Consider the following 23,943-nt stretch of genomic DNA (forward strand, 5'->3'; position numbering starts at 1 on the left):
TACTTTCACAGGCACTCAATGAGCTTAAAACAAATTGTAACCTCCTTGCCAGCACTGGTGAGCTTTCACCAAGGAGTTTAGAACTTTTAATCTCCTTGGATTTCACACATACACTAGCCAAAGGCCCAGCCGGTGGGGTCAAGGATCGCTCGTCCAGTCAGACAGAATTAAGTGGTCAAAATCAAAACCTAACACCTCTCAAGTGTTATCCAAGCCTCTCTGATAATAATGACATCTGTCAGTTCAACGTATCTAGTGCCACCATGGCATGGCACAGCATGCTTGCATCTCATAGGACCACTGTTGGCCAGTTAAAATAGATTCGATTGAATAATATCTCCTTGTTTCCACCCTTAGCCCCTCCCATCGCTCAACCAATGCCCCCTTTCCCGTGCATGTAACAACGGTCCCAGGAACTCTGTTCTCGGCTGGCCGTACCATCAGAGAGGCAGGCATTGGTCAAACTAAATTCTGGCCTCTGGCCACTGTAGGCCTACCCAGGAAGTTTCCGGGCTGGAGCGCCACTCGAGTATTTTCACAGGCACTTGTGAGATTTCACACATACACCAGCCTAACCAATTGCATCGCTCATGGCTCAAATGGATGGAGTAAGATATCTGAGGCTATCTGAGTATTGTAAGAAAGCCTTGGGTAATAATATAATAAAGATATCCACCCTCAAGTAACATCCTTTCCCCGACTTGCGGCATGCAGTAAAGGCCAAAGACGGTTGACAGAAACTTAGACTTAATAGTTCTGTTTCAAGTCAGGGCTGAGCGGGCAAAACATTACTAATAATAATATAATTCCCGTACTTACTTACTTAACTTTTACTTTTTCATCCTCTGTTGCCGTTGAGCGTGGAGGGGAGATGCAGTTTCCTATGGATATTTCTTCTGATACAGGTAATTGAAATCCCTCTGTCTGAAGGGAAGGGATTTCTCTTTCCACCCAATTAGGCAGATATCCGTTTTATAGAGGTATTTATAGAGAAATTGGTCAAGTGAGGGAGTGGAGGGTTCCGCTATGACAGGTTTCCGTCTTAGGCCTACAGAGATTTTCAGACAGATTCGATCAGAGTTTTGTTCGACTAGGCCTAAAGATCTGATCGATAGCCAATCATGTTCTGGCGTGACTTCCGGTTTTCCCGAAGTCCGTTTGTTGTTAATCTAGATTACAAACTATCGTTGGGTTTTTCTGCTCGCTTGAAAACTCTGGCATGCCTTGCCTGTATTATATCCGGAGTTCCTAGCAATGAACAATGTCACAAAATGGATTCTGCAATGAAATGTGAACTGAGAAATGGAGCTGCAAGAGCAATGAAAAAGACAGCCTGTTGTTGAGAGTGTTCTGGAGAGGCTTTAGATTTGAGACACTGAAAGATTTACTGTTAAAATTAGAATGCATATTACCCCTTGGAACGATAGTAGACATGATTGATTGAATCCAGAACTCGTCTTAGATTTAGAGAAGTTATTTGTTTACACTATTCGAGTCTGAAATGGCAGCTGGGGGATCTGGCCGTGGTAACCCCTTTGAGAGCCCAGGGAGTAGTAAAGCAGGATCAGGGCACAGTAATGTTGGAACACTGGGGTCCACAGGAGCAAACCAGAAAAGAGATAAGCGTTCTGTAGCAGTTTATCTGAAGGGAGAAAGCACTAAAGGAAATAATTCGAAGCCTCTCAATGATTTCCTTGATAATATCTGTGAGCCTCAAAAAGCAATTGATGACTTGGAGGCAATTGACTGGTGCAAGTGGATCATCTCGGGAGGGTTAACATTTGAGGAATTCAGCAAGAAAGGTAGACCTAAGTTAGGCCTAAATGCAGCTTGTTTTTTTCCTCCACACCATTATTTTTTAGCTCACTTGCTCTCATCTTACTTGTTTAGCTTATAAGTCATAGTCGTAGGTTCTAGGATGAGATATTCAAAATTATTATTTGAATGGCAACAATCTAGAGATCTAGAAAAATTTAGATTAGATCAAGATCTATATTATATTTATCATCTTCAGTATTATTATTTCAATTAAAGTATTGAAAGTGAAAGGCTTTTTGAATTTTACAGGATGAAACATTTTACTGTCTTCAAAGTCTTGTTTAAAAAAAATCAAATTTACCCTAACTCTAATTTCACTCTCCTACTAATTCTACTCTAATCGATTAAGTTTACTTAAAACTAAGTGAACCACAAGTTGTACTAGATTAGATAAAAGCAGGTACCACAAGAAAGAAAGTCCAACAGATCTGAGAGTCCAACTCACCACTGGCTTCCTCTTAGTAAATTTAAGTAAGGCTGTAGTACTGTAGTTTATTCGCACAGGGTGTGTGAATACTATGAAATTTTGTTCGCACAGGGTGTGCGAATACTATGAAGTTATTTTCGCACAGGATGTTTCAAAAGAAGGATGGAAACCGGGCCTACCATTTCCTCATTTTTCCCCTCATTGCGCAAGGACAAAGATCATAGGGGCTGGATTGAACCAGATAGGGTTTACAGTAGTATTACTGTAAACGTTCTGATTGAACTTTGGTGGACCCGCCGTGTTTATATTAATGCGCATTAGGCAAACAACGGACTTATACTTATACTTAGATCTATACATGTACAGTCATGGGTCCTATCGACCGCTACGCGAACTAGTTCCCGGCGACGCGAGGCGGAGTGAGTGAGACTTGTTGAATAAAACTTGAGTTATTCCCGGCGACGCGAGGCGGAGTGAGTGAGGGCTGCGAGAATACCACGAGAGAGAGAGAGATTAGAGAGAGAGAAGGGGGGACGAGACAAAGTTGTAAACAGACCTGCATTTTATTATCCGAATCATTGAAGAGATCGAAGTCCGGAATATCTAGGCATCGGATGGGGACGTTTACCGCAGGAACAGGTGCAGGGTTCTCACTATTATAAATTATATTAATTAGTATTACTTGATCCCAGCCGCTGTTTCTTTTTAGGGGGAGGCAGTGGAGGGAGACCAGAAGTGGATGATTGACCAGCAGGTTCCTGATTTTCTTGATTACATGTCGTAGGCTTATTTTTGCTCCTTTTCTTTTGAGGGGGAGGCAGCGGAGGGAGACCAGAAGTGGAGGATGGACCAGCAGGTTCCTGGTTTTCTGAATTAGTCGTAGTACGCTGATTTTTGGTGGACCACACCTTCTGCACTTAAGTTATTAGGACACTTACTTATAGATGTAGTATTCGACAGTCGGGGGGGGGGGGGGGGGGGGGGGCTGCCACTTGCAAATCAATTATAATAAACAGAAAAGTGGAAGAGGAACATTTTATAGTTTGCTCTGCCCAAGAACTTTAATTTATAGTGGACCCACATTGCCAGCCTAGGCTAGGCCTAAGAGGTACCATGAGACTAATGAGAGACGATAGAGGCGCGGATGAAGTTTACCAGACAAGTGAAAAGAGGGGGAGACATGGTGGAGGTATCTAGATTTGTTTCTAATCTAACGTGTACTGTAGCTAGGCTGTCTTCTCAATTCAGTTTAGACTTTTTCTTCTCTTCGCTTACTTGGGCCAAGACTTGACTTAACCGTAGCCTAGATTCTAGAAAAGAAATGGAGAATCGGGAAGGATTTTTACCTGTCCTGTACCGTGGTCTCCAAAATCCGTATTAGATCTAGATCTAATGTACATGATGAATAAGAAGCAAGCATAGAATGACCATTCCTTTCTTTTAAAAAAAACTCTTCCATTCACACCAGAATCTACTCTTAAATATCTAGATCTACATTACATAAGAAAAATACATGTGTATAGTCTGTATTTAGTAACTCATCATCATCATGCCCATGTAGATCATAGTGGGAACAAGAGAACTAGACATCTAATGGGCCTGTCTGTTCCCAGTGCTTTCCGAAATTAAAACCCTTAGCCTAAAACTAAAGGTGGGATATCTGGGTGTGACAAATGAGGTCCAAAGTCAACTTTATGTAGTAACTCTGTAGTAATACATCATATTATTTATGGCCAAATGATTGCAGTTTTACTTTTAGGGACTGCGTGTTCACAAATGACCCCACCCCTCTTGTCATCTTTCCCAGGACCCCCTCCCCCCCCCCCCCCCCCCTCAAGTTGCCGTCAACCAAAATGTACACATGTGTACATTTAGATAGAACCTGTACAGGGTGCATTTGCACCTTTGATCTTTGTTTTTTAAAAATTGTTTATTAATTTAAAGAATACAATAATGGTGGCGCTGCTCCTGCTTGCACTGGAACCGGATCGACTGGTACACGTATACAGCACTCAAGGGATCTGGCCAATTTTGGTGGATCGTGTTACCACAAATTTGGTGTTATTAGTACTTTCATACACTCTTTCAGAGCCTCTGTGAACTCTGAAAAGCTCTTGGACTTGGCTCCCACTTCCATGCTGAATAGATCTAGAAAAACTAGAACTAGATCCAGGTGTTGAGTAATTTCAGATTTGCGATGCAATAGCCTTGGGGCCAACAGAACGCTACTAGCAAGGTTCCCTCAGGGCTCTGTTTTGAAAAATGAAAATGCCACGCAGGTAAGCTTATTATAGAATCTATATAGGCCAAGAACGCCTAGTTTCGTGGACTCTCGCAGCATTTACCAATCTCGTGCAGCGATCTAGCACAGCGTTCGAAGCGCAGCGCGCAGGTCGGGTCGACCCTGTGCGAATATAATTATTTCTTATTCGCACACCCGGTGCGAATAATATTAATTCTTATGCGCACACCCGGTGTGAATAATATTAATTCTTATGGGCACACCCGGTGCGAATAACCACTTCCTTTAAGTAATGAGGCCATGTTGATTCTTTTCCTTCATTTGAATGATGCTCTTTGTTGTGTGAGTTTCTAGCCTTGATATTCCATGTGAGTTCCAATACTTTTAGCAACCAATGGCCAATATATTTTGTTAGAGAGGTGGAATTCATGAAGAAAGGTAGCCTAATTTGGATGCCAGGAGGTGAAATGGGGGGTTGATAGGTCTGGAATAGACTCTGTACCGCTTTCTTGAAGCAAAAGAAATACATAACCAATGTATTACATGTTTTTAAGAAATTTTTGTCATGTGTGCATGCAATTCCTTTCCTCATTACTGGTCCACTCAAAGATAAGATTTGAACTCAGTTCTCATACTGAACACCATATCTAGACAGCAAAATTTGAAACTGAGTGAAGGAATGGGATGTGAATTTTTCCTTTTTTATGTTTTTCAGTTAGTGACTATGACAGTTCTGTCATGTGTGGTTTGGTATGGACAGCACACTTTGTTGCCTACCGCTGTCGAACCTGTGGCATATCACCATGCATGTCAATTTGCTCGGACTGTTTCCAAGCGGGAAACCATGAAGGTCATGACTACAACATGTTTCGCAGTCAAGCTGGAGGTGCTTGTGATTGTGGTGATTCCAGCGTCATGAAGCCGGAAGGGTAAGTTCAGATTAACAGCATCTCTGCTCTCATTATCATATTTCCAGAAAGTATTCCAAAGTGATCATAAGCTTTGTGATGAATATGAGAGGATTAATATAATGGGTTTTATTTTAAATACTTGTTCAGTGCAATCATACTTTTTCAATATATTTTTATTTTTCTGCATTGTTCAGTTTTTTATTTCAACTGATAACGACTCATGGTCTCCTTGTCCTGCAATTGAAAATTCCTTTGTTCCCATTTCCTTTCAAATAGGCCTACCTGTTCATTGCCATGACTCCAATGGAAATGTAGCAGTATATGCATGGACTTCAAGGCAACTTAACTCTATGACAACTGAACTCTAAAATGTGACGATATATGACAACTTAACTCTAAAATATGACTATATAAATTACGACTTAACTCTAAAATATAATAATACAGTCGAACCTGTGTAAGACAGAATCGCAGGGGAGCCAGAAAAAAATATTCCGTCTTAGACAGGGGAATTTAGGGGGAGATGGAAGGCCCAACTGGTGGGATCAAGAATGTCTGATCGGCAAGCAGGAGTCAAAACTTCACACCTCTCAATTGATATCCTCTTTGATAATGACATGTATCAGTCTTACTTTTCCAATTACCACTAGTGCTTGCCTTTCATAGGACCACTGTTTGACCTATTAAAAACAGAAACGTTTGAACCTCTCCTTTGCTCCCACCCTTTTATACCCGCCCACCAGTGTAACAGGCACAGTCAACCAATGCCACCCCTCACTGGCATCATGTAACAACGATTTGAGGCCATACGATCAGGGCGACAGGCATTGGTCAATTTAATTTCACACGTCTGGCTTCTGGCTACCCAGGAAAGTTTCTGTAGTGGCTCCCTACTTGAGCACTCTCATGGGCAATCGTGAGATTTCACACCCACACTACCCTGACCATCTGCATCGCTCAGGGCTCACATGATTGGGTAACATGTACCCCCAAATTGCACCCCTACTCCCCTTCCTCGCCCAGAGGCATGGCCATGGTTTAGAGCTGCGGAATCAAACTTGCGAGTTTTGTTTCAAATCAGGGCTGAGTAGGCAAAGCATTTTCTGTCTTAGATAGGTGAAACCCTCGGAAGGGAGCGGATTTTTCTTTCCGTTTCTGCATTGGACAAGTTTTTGTTTTATACAGATAATTAAAGAGGAATATATCAAGGGAGGAGCTGGGAGATTCCGTTAAGACAGGTTTCGGTTTTATACAGGTTTTCGTTAAGGCAGGTTAGACTGAACACCTTACTCTAAAATATGACAATATTTATATATATACAGTCAAACCTGTGTAAGACGGCCACCCATTGTCAAGGAGAAAAGTGGCCTTATAAGGCAGGTGGCCGTCTTAGGCAGGACCGATCAAGATGAAGAAAACAAACCATTCCCATCATTCTGAGGTCTCAATCGAAAGTGGCCGCATTGTTGTTGATTTTATTGTTGTTGTTGGTTTGTATTTTGTTCGTAATTTTTATTTTATTGCTGATTTTGCGTAAGGGTGACAATAAAACGAAATGTATCAGACGAGGAAGACCGAGTGCCATGTTAAAACAAGCACATGGGTCGCCACCACTCAGAGAACGAGCGACGCTTCTGTCGCAAGTTCATATTGTTACTTTGTTACAGACTGGGTAAACAGTGACCACTAACTTACGATTTGTGTATGAGTTCTGGGCGGGACTTATGGGTTATGAGCGATCACGCGCTTACCTCACCAGCAGCTGAAAATTGGTAGCTATTGGTCAACAGTGGGAGGGGCCTACGCAACATGATCAGTTGGAGGGACTACCTAACAACAGGTGATTGAATTAGGACTGCTCTCCCACATCGCCAGGGGCCAATGCACAATTTGTGACAAAACGTAATGGAGTCACTAAGGTGGCCGTCTAAGACAGGTGTTATTGCTTAGTGTGATAGGGGTTGTGTGTTAAATTATGGTGGCCGCGGCCGCGTTGGACAGGTGCCCGTTTTACACAGTTCAGTTATATAGAAAAAACGCAAGGGGGGAAATGGAAAGTGGCCGTTTGTACAGGTGGCTGTCTTATAAAGGTGACCGTCAGGGCAGGTTTGACTGTATATATATATATTTATCTTAACTCTATTTCATTAAAAGTGAATAGTACCATGGCTAGTGACAGGAGTGACAGGTCATATCACCTAATTGCTCTAACATATTATGAAGCAAAGTGATAGGGATCTGTTTTCTTATTAGAAATTATGTCAGATTACAAGTATTTCCTAAGTAAATCCAGCCAACACAGCTACCCAAAGAAGCTCATGTGGGTACTCTGTTGGTTCTCAAAGCAGAGCTCAAGAGAAAAAACGTCCTTATGGCAAATTTGAGATGGCATCTTTAGGAAGTAGGGCCTTCTTTGTGTTGAGTAGGGCTTAACGTTACGGAACAAACATTCTTTTCTTCTACATTAGTTTCCTTGACGGCGATTATTTTACAATATTAATATCTTATAATTACATAACGTTATATTTTGTTTTCCTCGTAGCAAATGATAAAATATATTTATATATATAATGTTGAGTTCCGATACCTTTTTCCCTTTAGGTTCTGCCCACGACATGGGGAAAATCATGACAACAAAGCTGCGGCAACACCGCCAGCAGAACTGATGGCTGTTCCCAAAGAAATGATGCCAAGACTCTTCTTGAGATTGTTGTTCTATCTGAGATCACAATTTATCGCTCACAGTATGTTGTAGTTGTATGCTTAAGATCTAGGCACGCTTCCTTTAGCACTGTGTCTTGCTGTATGTGTAGTGATCAGGAGAAAGTTGTTCACATTTGCATGGGCAGGAATTCTTTATGCCCTATTTAAATATTTTTCCCCTAATTATTCCTTAAGGTACAGTACTTTGAATTTTTAGAAGCCTAAATACTTCTAGATCATGCCTACTAAATTTGCCATTTGTAGACCAAATGATAATGAAAACTCCCGTGACGGAAAGCTCTCCTTATTGAGGCTGTCAGTTCCCCTTGTGATAGTTTGCTTAGTATCGAACTTGTTCAAGGTAGAATTAGAATAAACATCCATTCTTAGAATTTTACCAGTAAACCATTTTGTTTTCCTTCACACCATGGGGTATGAATGCTTTTCTGATTTCCAGAAAAAATACATTTGACTATTGGTAGTCTCCTGTCAAAAGGTGAATTTGTTAATTCTAGTCACTAATTGTGAAGCAAGGAAATGAGAATCTTTCGAGACAGGTAAAGTCCAATTTATGTTTATTATGACATATTAGGGCATGTCATGATGGTGATCTCGCTTTCTGTTAGGGATATGTTGACTGAGAAGGAGAGTTAAAGCAAAAAAAAAGTGGGTATAAAATTAGGCATGACCATGGGCAGGAACTTGGAAGACAAATAAAGAGTGGTGATTTGAAGCTAGGATGAACGAAGATCCAGGCCCTTTTTATATTTATAGACCTCTAAATTTTTGAATAAGTAGTTTCTGATTTTCTCACATCATTGGTAGTTAGACTTGGCTGAGATGTGGCTTCTTTGTAAACTAATTAGCCTATCGCTGAGGCACAACCTATTCTTCCTTTAACACTTTCCCTCAACTCCCCCTCAACCCATATTACCCAACCTGTAACCACATTGTTTGACCTGTCGAAGAAAGAGAACAAAACTGTTTTTGCTCTCTCTGTTGATTCTGTAGAGGTTTGATTGAATACAACAGTATTGAGGATTGATTGAGCACAACAGTATTGAACTGATAATCCTCTTCATGCTTTGTAGTCTGTTTTATATTTGCAGTATTGCTACAAGATATTTAACAAAAAAATGTTAAGTTTTGTAATTGGTTAAGTTTCAACATTCTTCTAGATATATAGATATAAATAGAATCAATATATACAGTCGAAATAGATATAAATAGAATCGATATATATATACAGTCGAACATATGTAACATGGCCACCCTTTGTTGAGGAGAAAAGAGAGGGTCTTTAACAGGTGGTAATCTTATACAGTAGTCTCTGGCTAAGATCCCACTGCTTACGGTCCTGGTTAGCATAATAAGCTCCTGCTGTTTTGATTTAGAAAAACTGAATTTTTACTACACAAAAGTCACCCCTAAGATCCAGCTCTGAAGTATTATAATATTCGGCCTAGATTCCGCATTTAAGATCATATTTTACAGAAGAACAAAAACCAGGATGAGTGCAGCTGATCAACCAAGCTTTGAAAATTTGCAATTATTGCATTGTCTATTATGTCACAGATCATATACTCAGAAAATGCAGTCACATTTCCATTATAAATATCTCAATGAGTGGGTGCGGTGTTTGCCCTGGACGGGGGTCATGCTGAGGTGGGAACTCATCAATGCCTTTGTTTTTCTCAAGCATCACCGTCGCATAATTTGAGCACTCCATCAAGCTTTTGCGTCATCGTACGCTGGATGGGAAGCATTTGCAAGACCGCATCAAATGGGATCAGAATGAACTATGAACTCCTCGGGGCTTGTGCTTTCCTGACTATGAAAACTGTCTTTTATCTGTATGCCCAAATTTGTTGGACAGATTGGATTGTAATTGGTGCCATCTTGTTACAGTGGTGCGTAACAACATTGGTGGGGAACTCAGTCAGACATGGAAAGCTATTAATTTTGGACAAGTTAAGGGTTGGAGCAATGGGATCAACGTCGATCTGGAGTGGCCATTTGTACGTATGTGATTGTCTTATAATATACAGGTGGCCGTTAGAGCAAGTTCAACTGTATTTAACTTTCAGAAATTGAGAAAAACTTCCTGTTCAGTATTTAACTGTGCTGGCTTTTGTTGACAGGCAGATTGGCTTACTTCTTGGGGTCCTTGCTCAATCCAGGTAGAGGATAAACAAATCACAGTTTTTCATTTTTGGTAACATTTAATGAGAAAAAATGCACGATTTTTTTCCAAAACTCTAACGTCATGTGAGTTGCGCAGTTTTCAGAAACTGGTCCTCCTTTTTTTGACCAGGTCCTTTTTTTCCCCAGTTTTAGATTACACTTAACAAGGTCTTTTAATGTTTGATAATAATAGTAATAAGTAATAATAATAATAATTATAATAATATTGTTAAATAATAATAATGATAGTGATAACGACAACTATAATAATAATAATAATACTGTGCTTCTATTTTTCCCAGTCCTTTTCTTCATTCTCCTCCTCCTCCACCACCGCTGATGAAAATGATAATAATAATGAATAAGATAAAATCATACTCTGGTCTCTGGTTATTAGCACACTTTGTAAAAATATGACCCCCCCCCCCCATCCTCCCTTCTCTTCCCCCCTCCTCCCTTCTCTGGTAGTGCGGAAACAAATTTTTACTATTTAATTATCACTCATAAGTGTATGTTTGAAATTGACAACTCTGTCTAATAGCATGATTGTTCCTTTGCTAGTGTCAGAAACGGATTGGCCATTAAAAAAATGTCTCATTTCAATTTCACTTAGAACTGGTGGAATCGAAGCAAATACCACATGCCCTCCCTTTGTAAATTGAAATTACAGATTTGCCAGGGAGAAAAAAAAACATAGTTGATAGGTGTGAGATAGAATTGCCCAGTGAGGAAAGCCAGCCCAGCCATGAGTGATGGCCTGACAGTGTGAGAGGGCTATGCTGTAATTGTGACGATCGTTGTTTTGTGATGGCTCAGCAAAGGAAAAACTTCACGTTTCGAGACGAGCTCAGCTATGTGACACAACAACCCACTTCACGAGATCAGATGGGAATTGGTTCACAACAATCAATAAAATTGGACGGAAAACTAACTGTAAATTAATCCCCTTTGAAGTTCACTGAACAGTTCATTCACGTAAGAGCATGCTTTTCTTGTCATCGGAGGAATGTGCTATAAGGCGAGGACCACTGTATTAGTAATGATAGTAATGGTAATAATGACAGTGGTAGCAGCAGCAGCAGCAGCAGCAGCATTGTAATTGCATGCTTTTTTTGGGTACATGTGTTGATTTTCCTGGACTTGTATGTTGTTCTGTCCTTTGTATCTAATGTATTACTAACGTCAGTAAATTACTTATTAATTTAGACAAATTTAAATAGTTGTAGACTTAGCACAAATATTTTCATACTTAAATAAGAATTTAATTGCTGTGGTAAAATAATCGGAAAGCGTAGCCTTTGAAAATTTGTCACCACTGTTTGTGTTTCATAATAATAATAAATAGCATCTATATAGTGTAAAATACTCAATGTCTTTTATAATCTGAATCATTGCTCCGGCAGAGCTGATCATTCTGAAACAATCTCAACTTCCCGGGAAGCATATAGGGCAAGCAGCCATTGTGCAGTTGCTGAAACGCTAACATACTGACAAGATCTTTTGTTGTGTTTGGCAGTGTACCTGTTTACACATAATAGGTGTAGGGAGGAAAGTTCATGTAAAGTGCTTTTCCCAAAGACACAATGTTGGGCCAGAGCCTCGAACCCCTGAACTCACAACCTCACGGTTATGAGTCCAGTGTTCAGGGGCATAGCCACTAGTTTTCCGCCTCTCATAAACTGAGAGGTGTTTGCTGAAAGAGAGCTCTATACACCCTGGGGCAGTGCCACTGACTGTAGTGTCTTTAGTCCATTCCCAAAGGGGGGACATTTCTCGTTCAAGCACAGTAGAATTGTAAATGGGCTGATTCATGTCATGCTCTTAACTGTGCCTGATCTACAACAGGGAACTTCTGCTTTTTCTTTCCAAATGCTTACTATTGTCATTTTCCTCTACTTCTTTTGTATGTTTGTCACTCTCTTGTGACCTGCTATTTCCGGGGGTGCCTTGATAGTCGAAGCAGACCTTGTGCTGTTGAAGCTAGAGAGGTGAGCAGAGTAAGTCTGATTCCCCGTAAAGACTTCTCTGTTGACACCCACCCCTTGGCGCTCATATGACCTTATGCAGTTGCGAGCGCCGTAAAACCCTCTACTATAATATAATATGGAACTCTATTACAGTGTGTACAATATACAATATCCTGTGTTTTTTATTGTTTCCCTTGTGTTTATTTTTGAAATGCTGTGTGTCACAGTGAGTGCTTCTTTTCTCCAGCTCGTATGGTCAAAAACCATTACAGACATTATATGCCAAGCATCAGTGATCTGGAGCCATATTTGAATTTCCTGCAATCGCTAAGTGATATGGGAGCTGCAATGAGGAGGATTATGACTCAGGCCCTCACAGATGAAGCAAGCTACAAAAAGGCTGTTGGTAATACATGTGTTGATTTATTAACAACTGCTTCCTGTTGATATTATTGTTGCTTTAACCCTTTGCCGCCTCATCTAACCGATCAGCGATGTTTACCACCCAGTTTCTTAGGATTTTCCCCCAAATGACTTTGCCTTTGATGGCAAGAGTTTTTACTATATATGAGTCTTGTGCTGGCAAAGTTTTAAAGTCTGTCTCATCTGAATTTTAGTAACTTGAGTATCTTTGGTTTCAGGAATGTATGCAACACCTTTTCCATATATCTAACAATGTTTCAGATGGGTCAGTCAAACTGCATAGCTGGTTTAAATAGCCCTATGACGGTTTTTATAAACAGAATTTTTAGTTTTTGACTTGGTCATCCTAAAAAAGCCGTAAGATTCTATTTTTCAGTCTAAGCTTTTGTGTGTCAAAAATATAGCATAGAGTTCTTAGGTTTGTGGACCTTGAGTTTTCTTCTAGTACATGCATCTAGCTCGTTCATTTGACCAGTTTGAGGGGGCTGGAAATATCAGAGCTTTCTGGTTGTGGGTAAACTTCAGTTCTAAAAATAGAAAATAATAGAATAGAACCTGAGTGTTGATTTTATACATACATGCTTGTCCAGGTACGCTCCTACTGGTGCATTTACTCTGCTTTCAACTTTCTATATATCTTTATTAGAACCACCACTTGAGGGAGAACAACTGGGTGATTATGCTTCCTTCCTGGAACGGCGGAACTCCCTCTTTGAGACACCCCCAAATTTTGAAAAATACAAAGGTGATGTATGCTCTGTTGTAGCAGACATTAATGTTTTTCTTGTCTGTAACTTAAAAAAGTGTTGCGGTTGTTTTTCAATACTTGTGACTCATTCTGTTGTCTTTCTGCTTTAGATCCCAATCTATCAAGTCTTTTTCTGAAGAAGTGGGCTGGATTATTAATTTGAACAATTTGAATAGATGTTGAAAAATGCTTGTCAGATATCATATCTTCTCTTAAATCTTATTATTATTATAATGTCATCCTGGCTATGTTGGTGAAAGAGGTTCAAATCTATCGGGGTTGTTGATTATTTTTCTCATCCTTCTGAAAAATACAGTCACACCTTTCCAAGGCACCCATTCACTGTGAAGGGGTAAAATATAAAAATTGTTCCCGCATCCGATCCAAATATTGGGGATTGCTTTGTCAGTGAGACAACTTCCTGGGCCTTCGGCATATTGTGGTAGGGTGGCCAAGTTCCTTTCCACGCCGCCTTTACTTCCCGAACTCGAAGTCAGGTACCCATTACTGCTGGGTGAGCAGGAGGGGAGCGAAAAAAATCTGTGTCCAAACCGAGGCTCGAACCCGGACTTTCCGCTTCAGAGACGAGCGCACTAACCACTCCGCCACCGCATCCTCTGTCAAGGGGTATATACTGGTGATAACTAGAAATATTTTTTTTAAACGCTTGGGGCGGTGCTACTAACTGAAGTGTCCTTAAGCCTTTCTCTAAAGGGGGACATTAACATGTTTTTATGCACAGTAGAATTGTAAATGGGCTGATTCATAAATGTCATGCTCATAACTGTGCCTGAGCTGCAATGGGGAACTGCTGCTTTTTCTTTCCTAATCCTTACCATCGTCATTTTTCCTCTACTTCTTTTGTATGTTTGTCACACTCTTGTGACCCTTATTTCCAAGTGCCTCGATAGTCGAAGCAGACTTTGTGCTTTGGAGGCTAGAGAGGTGAGCAGAGTAAGCCTGATTCCCTGTATGGATTTCTCTGTTGACATCCACCCGTTGGCGCTCATATGACCTTATGCAGTTGTGAGCGCTGTTAAAAACTCAACTAAAACTAAACGACATTTAAATTTTCTATGATTTTCCATTGAGTTTTCAGAGTTGTGTTTCAATTTCAACCATGTTGATCTCACCCCCCAGACCGACCAGGTTTAAGCCAAAAGCTGGAGTACACCACCATTATTGAAGAATTGCTGTACTGGGTGGTCCACTTTGAGTTTCCACAGCGACTGGTTACCTTTCTTCTTGGATTGCTGCCTGACGACCTGTACAAAGTACGATCAGTAGTATTCATTTACATGCTTTTTTTTTGTTTTATCAGAGTTGTACGTTAGCTCTGAAACTTTGTTTACTGTTAAAATGTCGACTCTATCCATAATTGACTTGTGGGAAAATGTTTCGCAGTGTGTCTCTGTTTTGATTGTTCATGTTTAAGGCCCCGCTCCCATCAACACCATTTAAATAATTAACGAAGCAGGCTTTTTGGACCCTGTTTTATCCTGTCTTGTCTTGTCTTATCTTATCTTATCTTATCTTGTCTTATCTTAATTATCTTATTGTATGTAGGGACAGTGGAAAAACAAAAAACTTTTTAAATGTTTAGGTGAAGGCACAGTTAGAACTGTTTTTGTTGCTTTTGTATTTTCTTTTTTTTTTTCTTTCTTTTCTTTTTCTTTCTGTCTTTGTGTGTACACTCTATTTTGGAAGAGGTCACGAAGATTGAGACTTGTAAAAATGTAGTTATTTGCAGTTGTTTCTACTTTCTCTGAAATTTTTCATGTCGTTGAAATGAAGGTACCGTTGTAGTGGTGACTGTTCTGAATGAACAATCTGCACAGTTACATAAATGGAAATCAGTCTGTTTGACTCTCTTTTCTTTTGGAGGTTGGTTGGGAAGGGTTTTTTTCTCTTAATAAAATTTTGTTTTTTGTGTAACGAGTATGCCAAAACATGCCACTGAATAATTTCATCTATGTCTCGTTTATTTTCTTGACGCATGATCATGAGATCTCAACATCTTATTTTTGACAGGATGCCTTTTCCAAAGCTTTTGTGAAGCATTACTCTCGCATTTCCATGGTTCTTATGAGCGCCAAGGAAAGAACAACTGTGGCCAATCGCATTGTGCACATCAGTGTGCAGTTGTTCAGCAATGAGCACTTGGCTGTCCAGCTGACAGAAAATTATAGTCTCCTGCTAGCTATAATTTTGAGTCTGAGCAACATGATACAGAGCATCAGAGTGGGAAGCTGTTTGGAAGGTACGAGCCTTTAAGTCTTGTAAATTTATGAAAACTTTGGTCTTTATGAGTGTTGAAAATGGATGTTTGCTTGTTAAACGTCTATTAATTTATATTATTGAATTGGTTGATTTTTGTGTAGGCCTATTGAGAAAAGTGTTTTATGTGTTCTTGCACAATGAGGTTTTTAAAAAAAATTATTGTGGAAGATTGCCAGGTGTGTATCTCGAAGCCGATGTCAGTTTTTGGCGATTGCCTCTGTCAGCCATCCTAGTGTTGTGTAGTCTAACACTGAAATGAATTTCGACGTCCATCTTACCATCATTCAGCCATCACATTAGGCGCTGTGGGTATTATGCTTTGTCTACAAATTCGTGTCTGTGTTCTTTCAGTTTTTGAATTATGGGTAGATTTGCAGTGTATTTTATAAGTTTCAATTGGGTTTTCTGTTTATTGGGAATTCGCGTACATAATAAGGTTTACTTAGTATTTTTCAAAAAGCTGTCTTTGTAATAATGATACTCAAGAGGTTTGTATGACTGATGAAGTGTAATCTGTCGGTCAGAAATATGGTACTAGGTGTGACAGATCGATTGATGTTCCTTCCATGAACAAAGTTATACCCTGCATGTGCTGTTGACAACACTTTTATTTCAAAGAGCATGTTTTGGACATTTAGGTGACGAGCACTGAAATACTGGTGAGGAATTACTGTGGTACTTGATCCCTAATTTTTATCTGTGAGTGAGTGTATCCTGGACTCTGATAAACTATATATAGTTGAGTTTTCACTACACTGAAAATCCCTGTCACTTCTAGGAAAGAAAGAGACTTGTGTAAACAGTCTAGTTAGTATTAACTGCCTAATAAGAACATGCCAGTGTTTTAATTTTTTTCCTTTAAAATATACCAATTTTTCTGATTTCAATTTGATTATGTTGTTTTTTTTTTCTCCCTTCCTTACAGGTATGGATGTGAAATCCAATTTCCATTGTGTTGTGAATTGTGAGCATGGGATCATGAAAGATCACTGCTACTGGCCTGTGGTCAGTGACCTGATCAATGTGTTGTCTCACCGCAAGATCGCACACAGATTCTTACAGGACCCAGACCTCATTGTGCTGTGGTTGGATCTGCTCACTGATATGCAGGGTAAGAGCTTTGACCTCATAATAATAATGATTATAATAATAATGATTATTATAATAATAATAATGATAAAAATAATAATAGTGAAAAGTGTTTCTCCCGTTTTTATCTTTCCAGTTTTGTGGTTTGCATATAGGAGGATCCCCCCCTGCATTTCCATTTTTTTTTGTGTACACTTCTTTATTTTGAGATACTGTCTGTCTTTCAACCTGTTGTTCATTTAGTTTATAATGCCTATGCTTCAGTGATGTGCATTGGGGAATGTAAGATGTAATGATTGAGCAGCCATGACTTGCTAAGATTATAGTTTTCATGTAATTGATATTGCTATATATTCATTCGTCGATTGATACTTCACCTGTTTCCCCCCCTCCACACGCACACACAAACACACACACACACACACACACACACACACACACACACACACACACACACACACATACACACACACACACACACGTGCGCGCGCACACACAGAGAGGTATCACTTTGCTCTGAGAAAAACAGATGGGTTTTTATGTGTGTTGTGTGTTTTCACTTGAAATGACTGTTGAAGGTTTGGTTGTGATGAGGATGATATAGCATTTTTTATTTATTTACACCCTTTTAAGAAACTAGTTATGTTTCTTTTTTTTTTTTTCTTCGTATTTCTTTAAAGGCATGAATCTGAACGTGAGAGAGCTGACACAACATGTTGAGTTTGAACCAGAGACTTACTATGCAGCATTCTCAGCGGAGCTGGAGATATCGGCCTCCCCAATGTGGTCCCTGCTCATGCATTGCCAAACTCAGGTTTGCTTGCACCCCCATTGATTGATGTGTAGGGTCTCTGTTTGTTTTAAAATAATAATAATAATAGTAGTCTTCTTTTTCTTCTCGATTGCATCACGCTTGAAGTCTGGTATCTGTCTGTCATAAATTGGGCCGTCCTGCTCAGTTCATTTGTCGGCCTGTATAGCTTCTCTTGTAGTGTCAGTGGGGTTGGCCATGTTTCCTATTTCAGGGCCGTGTGTGTCTTGCAGTGCTGAAGGATGTAATAATAGTAATAATAATAATAATAATGAAGATCACTTTTGTAACGCCCATGCCGTGGTGGGTCTTGGCACTTCACACATAATAAAATCAGAATTAAATCAACGTTTCAAGAATAGTGGCCTTTTCAATGGACAGCAATTCTTTCAAATACATATATGAAGAGCACAGTGGAAAAACGACGGTAGTCACAAACTGGAAATTGTAATGGTGCCAATTTTAAAAGCTTGTGGACTCGTAACTTCATATACGTTTGACTGCTGGTTTATTGTTAAATGTTGCTGAATGGCAAATCTAAGGAAAATAATCAACCAACAGTTGAACAGAAATACAGTTATGAATCAACAAGCGTTCAAAATTGGTACCCTCACGATTTTCAGTTTGTGACTACCGTCGTTTTTTCCCCTGTGGTCTTCGTATAATTATGTTCCTCGCAATTTAGCGATCAGGGCAAAAGATTGCGCTGCGCGTTTTAACGATCTTATAGTTGCACGGAAAATTGAAGATTGCGTTAATATTTTATATTTTTGAAGAACTCACAAGAATGATACAATGCCAGGTATCAAACTCAAAGTTCACAAAGTACATTTGATTTACAGTCGAACCTGCCCTGACGGCCACCTCTATAAGACGGCCACCTGTACAAACGGCCACTTTCCATTTCCCCCCTTGCGTTTTTTCTATATAATTTGACTGTGTAAAACGGGCGCCTGTCCAACGCGGCCGCGGCCACCATATTTTAACACACAACCCCTATCACACTGAGCAGTAACACCTGTCTAAGACGGCCACCTTAGTGACTCCATTACATTTTGTCATAAATTGTGCATTGGCCCCTGGCTTTGTGGGCGAGCCGTCATAATCTAATCACCTGTTGTTGTTGTTAGGTAGTCTCTCCAACCGATCATGTTGCGTAGGCCCCTCCCTCTGTTGACCAGTAGGTACCATTTTCCAGCTGCTGGTGAAGGAAGCGTGTGATCCCTCATAACACATAAGCCCCGCCCAGAACTCATACACAAATCGTAAGTGAGATGAGTGGTCACTGTTTACCCAGTCTGTAACAAAGTAACAATGGACGTCAACATGGACTTGTGACAGAAGCGTCGCTCGTTCTTCGAGTGGTGGTGACACATATGTTTGTTTTACCATAGCACTCGGTCCTCCTTGTCTGACACATTTAGTTTTATTGTCACCCTTGCACAAAATCAGCAACAAAATAAAAATAACAAACAAAATACAAACCAACAACAGCAAAAACAACAATGATGCGGCTACTTTCGATTGGGAATGGGGTTTGTTTTCTTCATCTTGATCAGTCCTGCCTAAGACAGCCACCTGTCTTATACGGCCACTTTTCTCCTTGACAATGGGTGGCCGTCTTACACAGGTTTGACTGTATTTCATATTTTTAAAATAATTAATTTAAAAATTCGCTTCCATCTTTATTCTTTTACTCACATCAAGGAACATTCATATATTTTAACAAGTGAAAAAGTAAAAAGATTTAAATTAAAATTAACATATGAAACTGAAGAGCCCATAAGAATGATGCAATGCCAGGTATCAAACTCAAAGTTCACAAAACACATTTAATTTATCTTAAATTTTTTTAATGATTTTTTAAATTCACTTCCATCTTTATTCTTTTACTCACATCAAGGAACATCCACGTATATTTTCAAAAGTGTAAAAATATGAAAATTAAAATTAAGATATGATACGGAAGAGCTTAGAAGAATGGTACAACTATACGATCCTGCCGCACAATTATACGATCGTTAAAACGTGCAGGTTATTCTTAAGGTTGCACCAATCGGTAAATTGTGCGAACATATACACCTGTAATCTGAAAAAGAAACTCATACAAGAAAAGACAGTCACTGTGGCTACTGATTACACTTGTTGGAAGAAGATATATGACTGTGCGTTCGCTTTGTTTGCCTGATGTGTTATTTGAAAGAAAAGCACATAAATGGTGAAATGGTATGGGTTTAATGCCCCTATCAACACAATTAGGTTATTTAAGAGGCGGGGCCTCCTAGTTTAACGTCCGTCTCCGAAAGGACGGAGCCAAGTGGGAAATTCATGTAAAGTGCCTTTTCTAAGGACACAACGTCGGACGGAGCTGAGACTCGAACCCCTGAACTCACGATTACGAGTCCAGTAGCCTAACCACTAGGCTACCGAAGCCACTGTTTGCACAGTGTCGCCCTCTTATGCCTAAAACCATCACAAGCACTCGCACCTGTAACATCCCCTCCCTCCCCCCCCCCCCAACAAAAATACAGTCGTACATGCCTTAACAGCCTGCTGTCTAAGACAATCGCCTGTACAGACTGCCACTTCCCAATTCCCCCTTGCTTAAAAATTTTTTTAACATTATAATGACAAGTAAGACGACCACTTTTCTACCCGACAATGGGTAGGCACTTTAGACAATTCGACTGTACCTCATTGAGAAGTCTACCTATTATGAGCCTTTGTATCTGGCTCTCTTATGTGGTGGCTTGCTTGTAAATTGATAGTGTCTAATCATTAACTTGTCTAAATAGATGATGAAAATGACTTACTACTGACTTCTTAATTGTTTCATGATTGTTTTCTTGGCTCTTCACCATTAATATTGTGTTAGAACTGCACGTCTTTTTATCTCACATGAGTGGTTGGAGGATGCTCTAGTGTAGTTTGCTCCTTCTTTCCTATCAAACATCTGTCATCCTTATCTCTCCTCCTTTTTTGTGTTTTGTACCCTCTCCCAACATCTCTAATCTTTGGCACTTATATGACCTTATTGTCGGTACTGCAAGCTGGCGGTGCGCCCCCGACTGTCACGGAGACCAAAACCATATTTTTACCCTCCTAAGACATCGGGTGATCATGCATACACTCAGACGCTTGATATATCAGAAGAAAGAGGAGCTTTTCCTCTTTTTAGTGAGATTATTTATTTGAATCAACAATTCTTTTGAAAGCAAAATCTTGTGGGATAAAAGACAACACTATCAAGGTTTTCACTGCAGGGACCGCATGTTTTGTGCATCAATTTTTTGGGTGACCTCGGTTGAACAGAAACGGGAGCGTATGGTACTAAATACTGCAATCTGATTCGTCGATATTTCACAATGAGAAAACGCTCTTTCCGATGATATATCTCTAAAGACTGTCCTTGAATTAATAGAGGAGATTTGCGTGTGAAAACTATCGGTGCTGTTTTTTTTTAAGAATTAGGGATCGGACTGACTATTGAAATATATAGACCGAAAGCCCATTCATTCCTCTTCAAGAATAACACAGCCATTATACGAAAATAAATACCGGGCGCTCCCTGTCAGCTCGCAAGCAGGACCACCATCGGCCCAGTTTCGTATTAATTCTTTCTCCTTCCCGTCAGCGCGGCCCATCGTGCAGCCGATAAGCCGGTGGTCCAGAGTGGTGATTTTATATTTCTTGCCATTTTGGTCAAAAGCCATGTTTACATCTATAAATTTCCATCTTCTGGTCATATGATACCCCTGAAAAAAATTGGGCTTGTTCTCTATGTGCATAGGTGTGTGTTTACAAGTGTTTGTGAATGTTCATTCAGATTTAAGAATGTTATGACACCTCAAAATGCAGACATTGCGCAATAAAAAGAAAAAGCATTTTTCTGCAACCTCAGATGTTCATAACTTTGTTAAAAATTAAGCTATATGTATAAATTTGGTATCAAAATGTTCAGAATAATAAACTCTATAAGGTGGTGCAGTTAACTATAACATCAGAGGACTTTGAAATTTCAGTCTGTGGTACCTACTTATTGTGTGTGTATTGAACTTTTACTAAAAACTAAAAACAAATCTTACTCTTTCAGGACACCTGTCATTATGTTCTGGAAATGATCAAGGCCACAATAGTGGCTCTACAGGACTGGTTTGAAGCTATCAATTTTAAGGATTCCATGAAGGTGAGCCTGTGCTCTTAGTGTCTTCAGTTGATGACAGAAAACCTGAAATTATTTTAGAACATTGTCAGCGTTCATTAATATTTTTCACTATTTCTTCCTATCTATATTTTTATTGTATACAGAAGACCTGAAATGATTAAAGAACGTTGCCGGCATTGATTGATATTTCTCATTATTTCTTCCTGTTTTCATTTTATTTTCCTCTTTACCATTGCCACATGGGCTTCAAGGATTTGGGATATCGTTGAAATTTGTTATTGTGGCAGTTTTGGCCTCTTTTAATCTTTTAATGTCAGCATGAACAATATCTACAGAGCTGTATGAAATTTTTTTTTTTTTTTAAGTCTTAAACTTGTATTGGGGGCTCTCGTGGCCTAGAGGTTAAGGTGTTGGCCTCTCATTCAAAGGTCCCGGGTTCGAATCCGGGTAGCGGCCAAAAAATTTTCTTCTCTAAAATTGTCTCCTTTCACCTCCTTTCCTGCTCTCTAGCAATGTTCTGTTGTCTGCTTTCATTTCCACTTTCTGCCCAAAACCCCCTCACCTTTGCCCCCTCCTCTGGGCTCCTGACTCTTTCTGCAGCCTTTCTACTGCTACTCCTTGGCCCCACCTTACTGCTGTCTTTCTGCCACACCCCTGATCTTCTGGTAGGAAAGATCTACACCTAGCCTTCTCGGACAAGGGCGAAAAATCTCGGAGGGCCCGTGTGCAAGTTGCGCACGTTAAAGATCCCTTGGTGGTCTAAAATCGATAAGAGTAGGCTTCAGCCGCCACCCGGGCAAGATTCAAAATTTCCTACCAACTGAAAATATTAGGTGTGTCCCAGGCGCTCATATGACCTTATGCAGTTGCGAGCACCGTAAAACACTTTACAACAAAAAAACAACAACAAAAACTTGTATTCTATTTCAAAGGAAAGGTGTACTGTCATGTTTTGGTAAATGTAGAGACAATCCCATACAGTTCAGTTCTGTAATGTTTTTAGATTTCCTAAGTGGTACCCACTGCTTCTGCAAAGAGTCTACAAGCGAAAATTCTACAGCATTAGCAAAAATAATTTTCAGCATGATCATGAACAAAATGTTACTTATACTTTGTTCGGTTTTAACAAAAAGTTGACAGTAGTTGTTGATTTCTAGTATTGAGTGTTAAAACATGTTCGTCATTTTGTTTTTCTTTCAGCCTGTTTCTACTCAGCTGACATTTCATCTGCCACTTCATCGGTACCTGTCTATGTTCACTATGACTGCTGTAAACGTTCATGGAGTTGACGTTGCCAGTGTGCTACCAGATGAAAGCACTTTGAAAAAAATCATGATGCATGTGTTGCAAATTCAGGTAGATTGCAATTGTCTTATCTCTTCTCGTAATTTTGTTGTGGTGATTCTTTTTGTTTTTACCCCTTTTTTAATGCAGTTGAGTTATTAATGGACTAAATGGGATTGTGAGCCAGCACCAAGGCAACACTATAGGTCTTTGAAACAAATTTCAGTGGAAATTTTTTTCCTTCCTGTGCGAACTGAATTCCAGACTTGTGGATTGTTGGCCAAATGTTCTTATCAATGTACCAAGTGCATTTTGAGTAAGAGTTTACTGGAATGGATGCTTATGGGTGGTTGGCGGATGCTCTCGTGCGGTTTGCTCCTTCGTTCCTATCAAACATCTATATTCCTTATCTCTCCTTCTTTTATCGTTAAATTTTGATAGTTTTATAACCTAATTTTGAATGACTCAATCATCAACGGACTCTTAAAAAGACATATAGATGGTAATGATGGTAATGTTTACTCCAACTCCAGCTTCTCAAGAGGATTTCTCCAAGGTTTACACTATGCACGAGTGGAGATGTTTATCAGTAGAGGCCACATATTTAAATGTTCTGTTTCTTCATTTAATTGGCTTTGCTATGAAAAGGGCATGGGCATATTTTCTTCCATTTCGCTTTAGATCTTTGTTTAGTAATATTGTAGGCATGTTGAATTTGATTTTCTCACGCAAAAAATTTGTTTATTATTTTCAGGTCTGCTTAACCCAAATCTATGCTGGGATGTGGGTCAGAAACGGAGTCCAGATCAAAGGTCAAGCAATGACTTACATACAGTGTCATTTCTGTTATTCAATGGCAGACGCTGACCTCTATCTCCTTCAGGTAAACAC

General features: G+C 39.7%; 1 protein-coding gene across 2 annotated transcripts in view; it reads left to right on the forward strand.

The window, feature by feature from the left end:
* The first annotated feature begins 1,062 nt into the window (after positions 1-1,062).
* The window catches only part of LOC101855302 (E3 ubiquitin-protein ligase UBR3), a 58,574-nt gene continuing 35,693 nt past the window's right edge, over positions 1,063-23,943 (forward strand). Inside the window, exons 1-13 of one of the 2 annotated variants that reach the window (XM_035973950.1) lie at positions 1,063-1,802; positions 5,203-5,416; positions 8,000-8,142; positions 10,243-10,281; positions 12,500-12,658; positions 13,322-13,420; positions 14,564-14,697; positions 15,455-15,683; positions 16,629-16,814; positions 17,473-17,606; positions 21,697-21,789; positions 22,969-23,124; positions 23,807-23,935. In XM_035973950.1, the coding sequence (XP_035829843.1) occupies positions 1,502-1,802; positions 5,203-5,416; positions 8,000-8,142; positions 10,243-10,281; positions 12,500-12,658; positions 13,322-13,420; positions 14,564-14,697; positions 15,455-15,683; positions 16,629-16,814; positions 17,473-17,606; positions 21,697-21,789; positions 22,969-23,124; positions 23,807-23,935 (2,016 nt within the window). In that variant the 5' untranslated portion in view covers positions 1,063-1,501. The remainder of the gene's footprint in view (positions 1,803-5,202; positions 5,417-7,999; positions 8,143-10,242; positions 10,282-12,499; positions 12,659-13,321; positions 13,421-14,563; positions 14,698-15,454; positions 15,684-16,628; positions 16,815-17,472; positions 17,607-21,696; positions 21,790-22,968; positions 23,125-23,806; positions 23,936-23,943) is intronic. The other variant, XM_035973952.1, reaches the window with a different exon arrangement.

Source organism: Aplysia californica, unplaced genomic scaffold (assembly GCF_000002075.1).
Source record: "Aplysia californica isolate F4 #8 unplaced genomic scaffold, AplCal3.0 scaffold00002, whole genome shotgun sequence".
Classification (NCBI taxonomy): Eukaryota; Metazoa; Mollusca; class Gastropoda; order Aplysiida; family Aplysiidae; genus Aplysia; species Aplysia californica.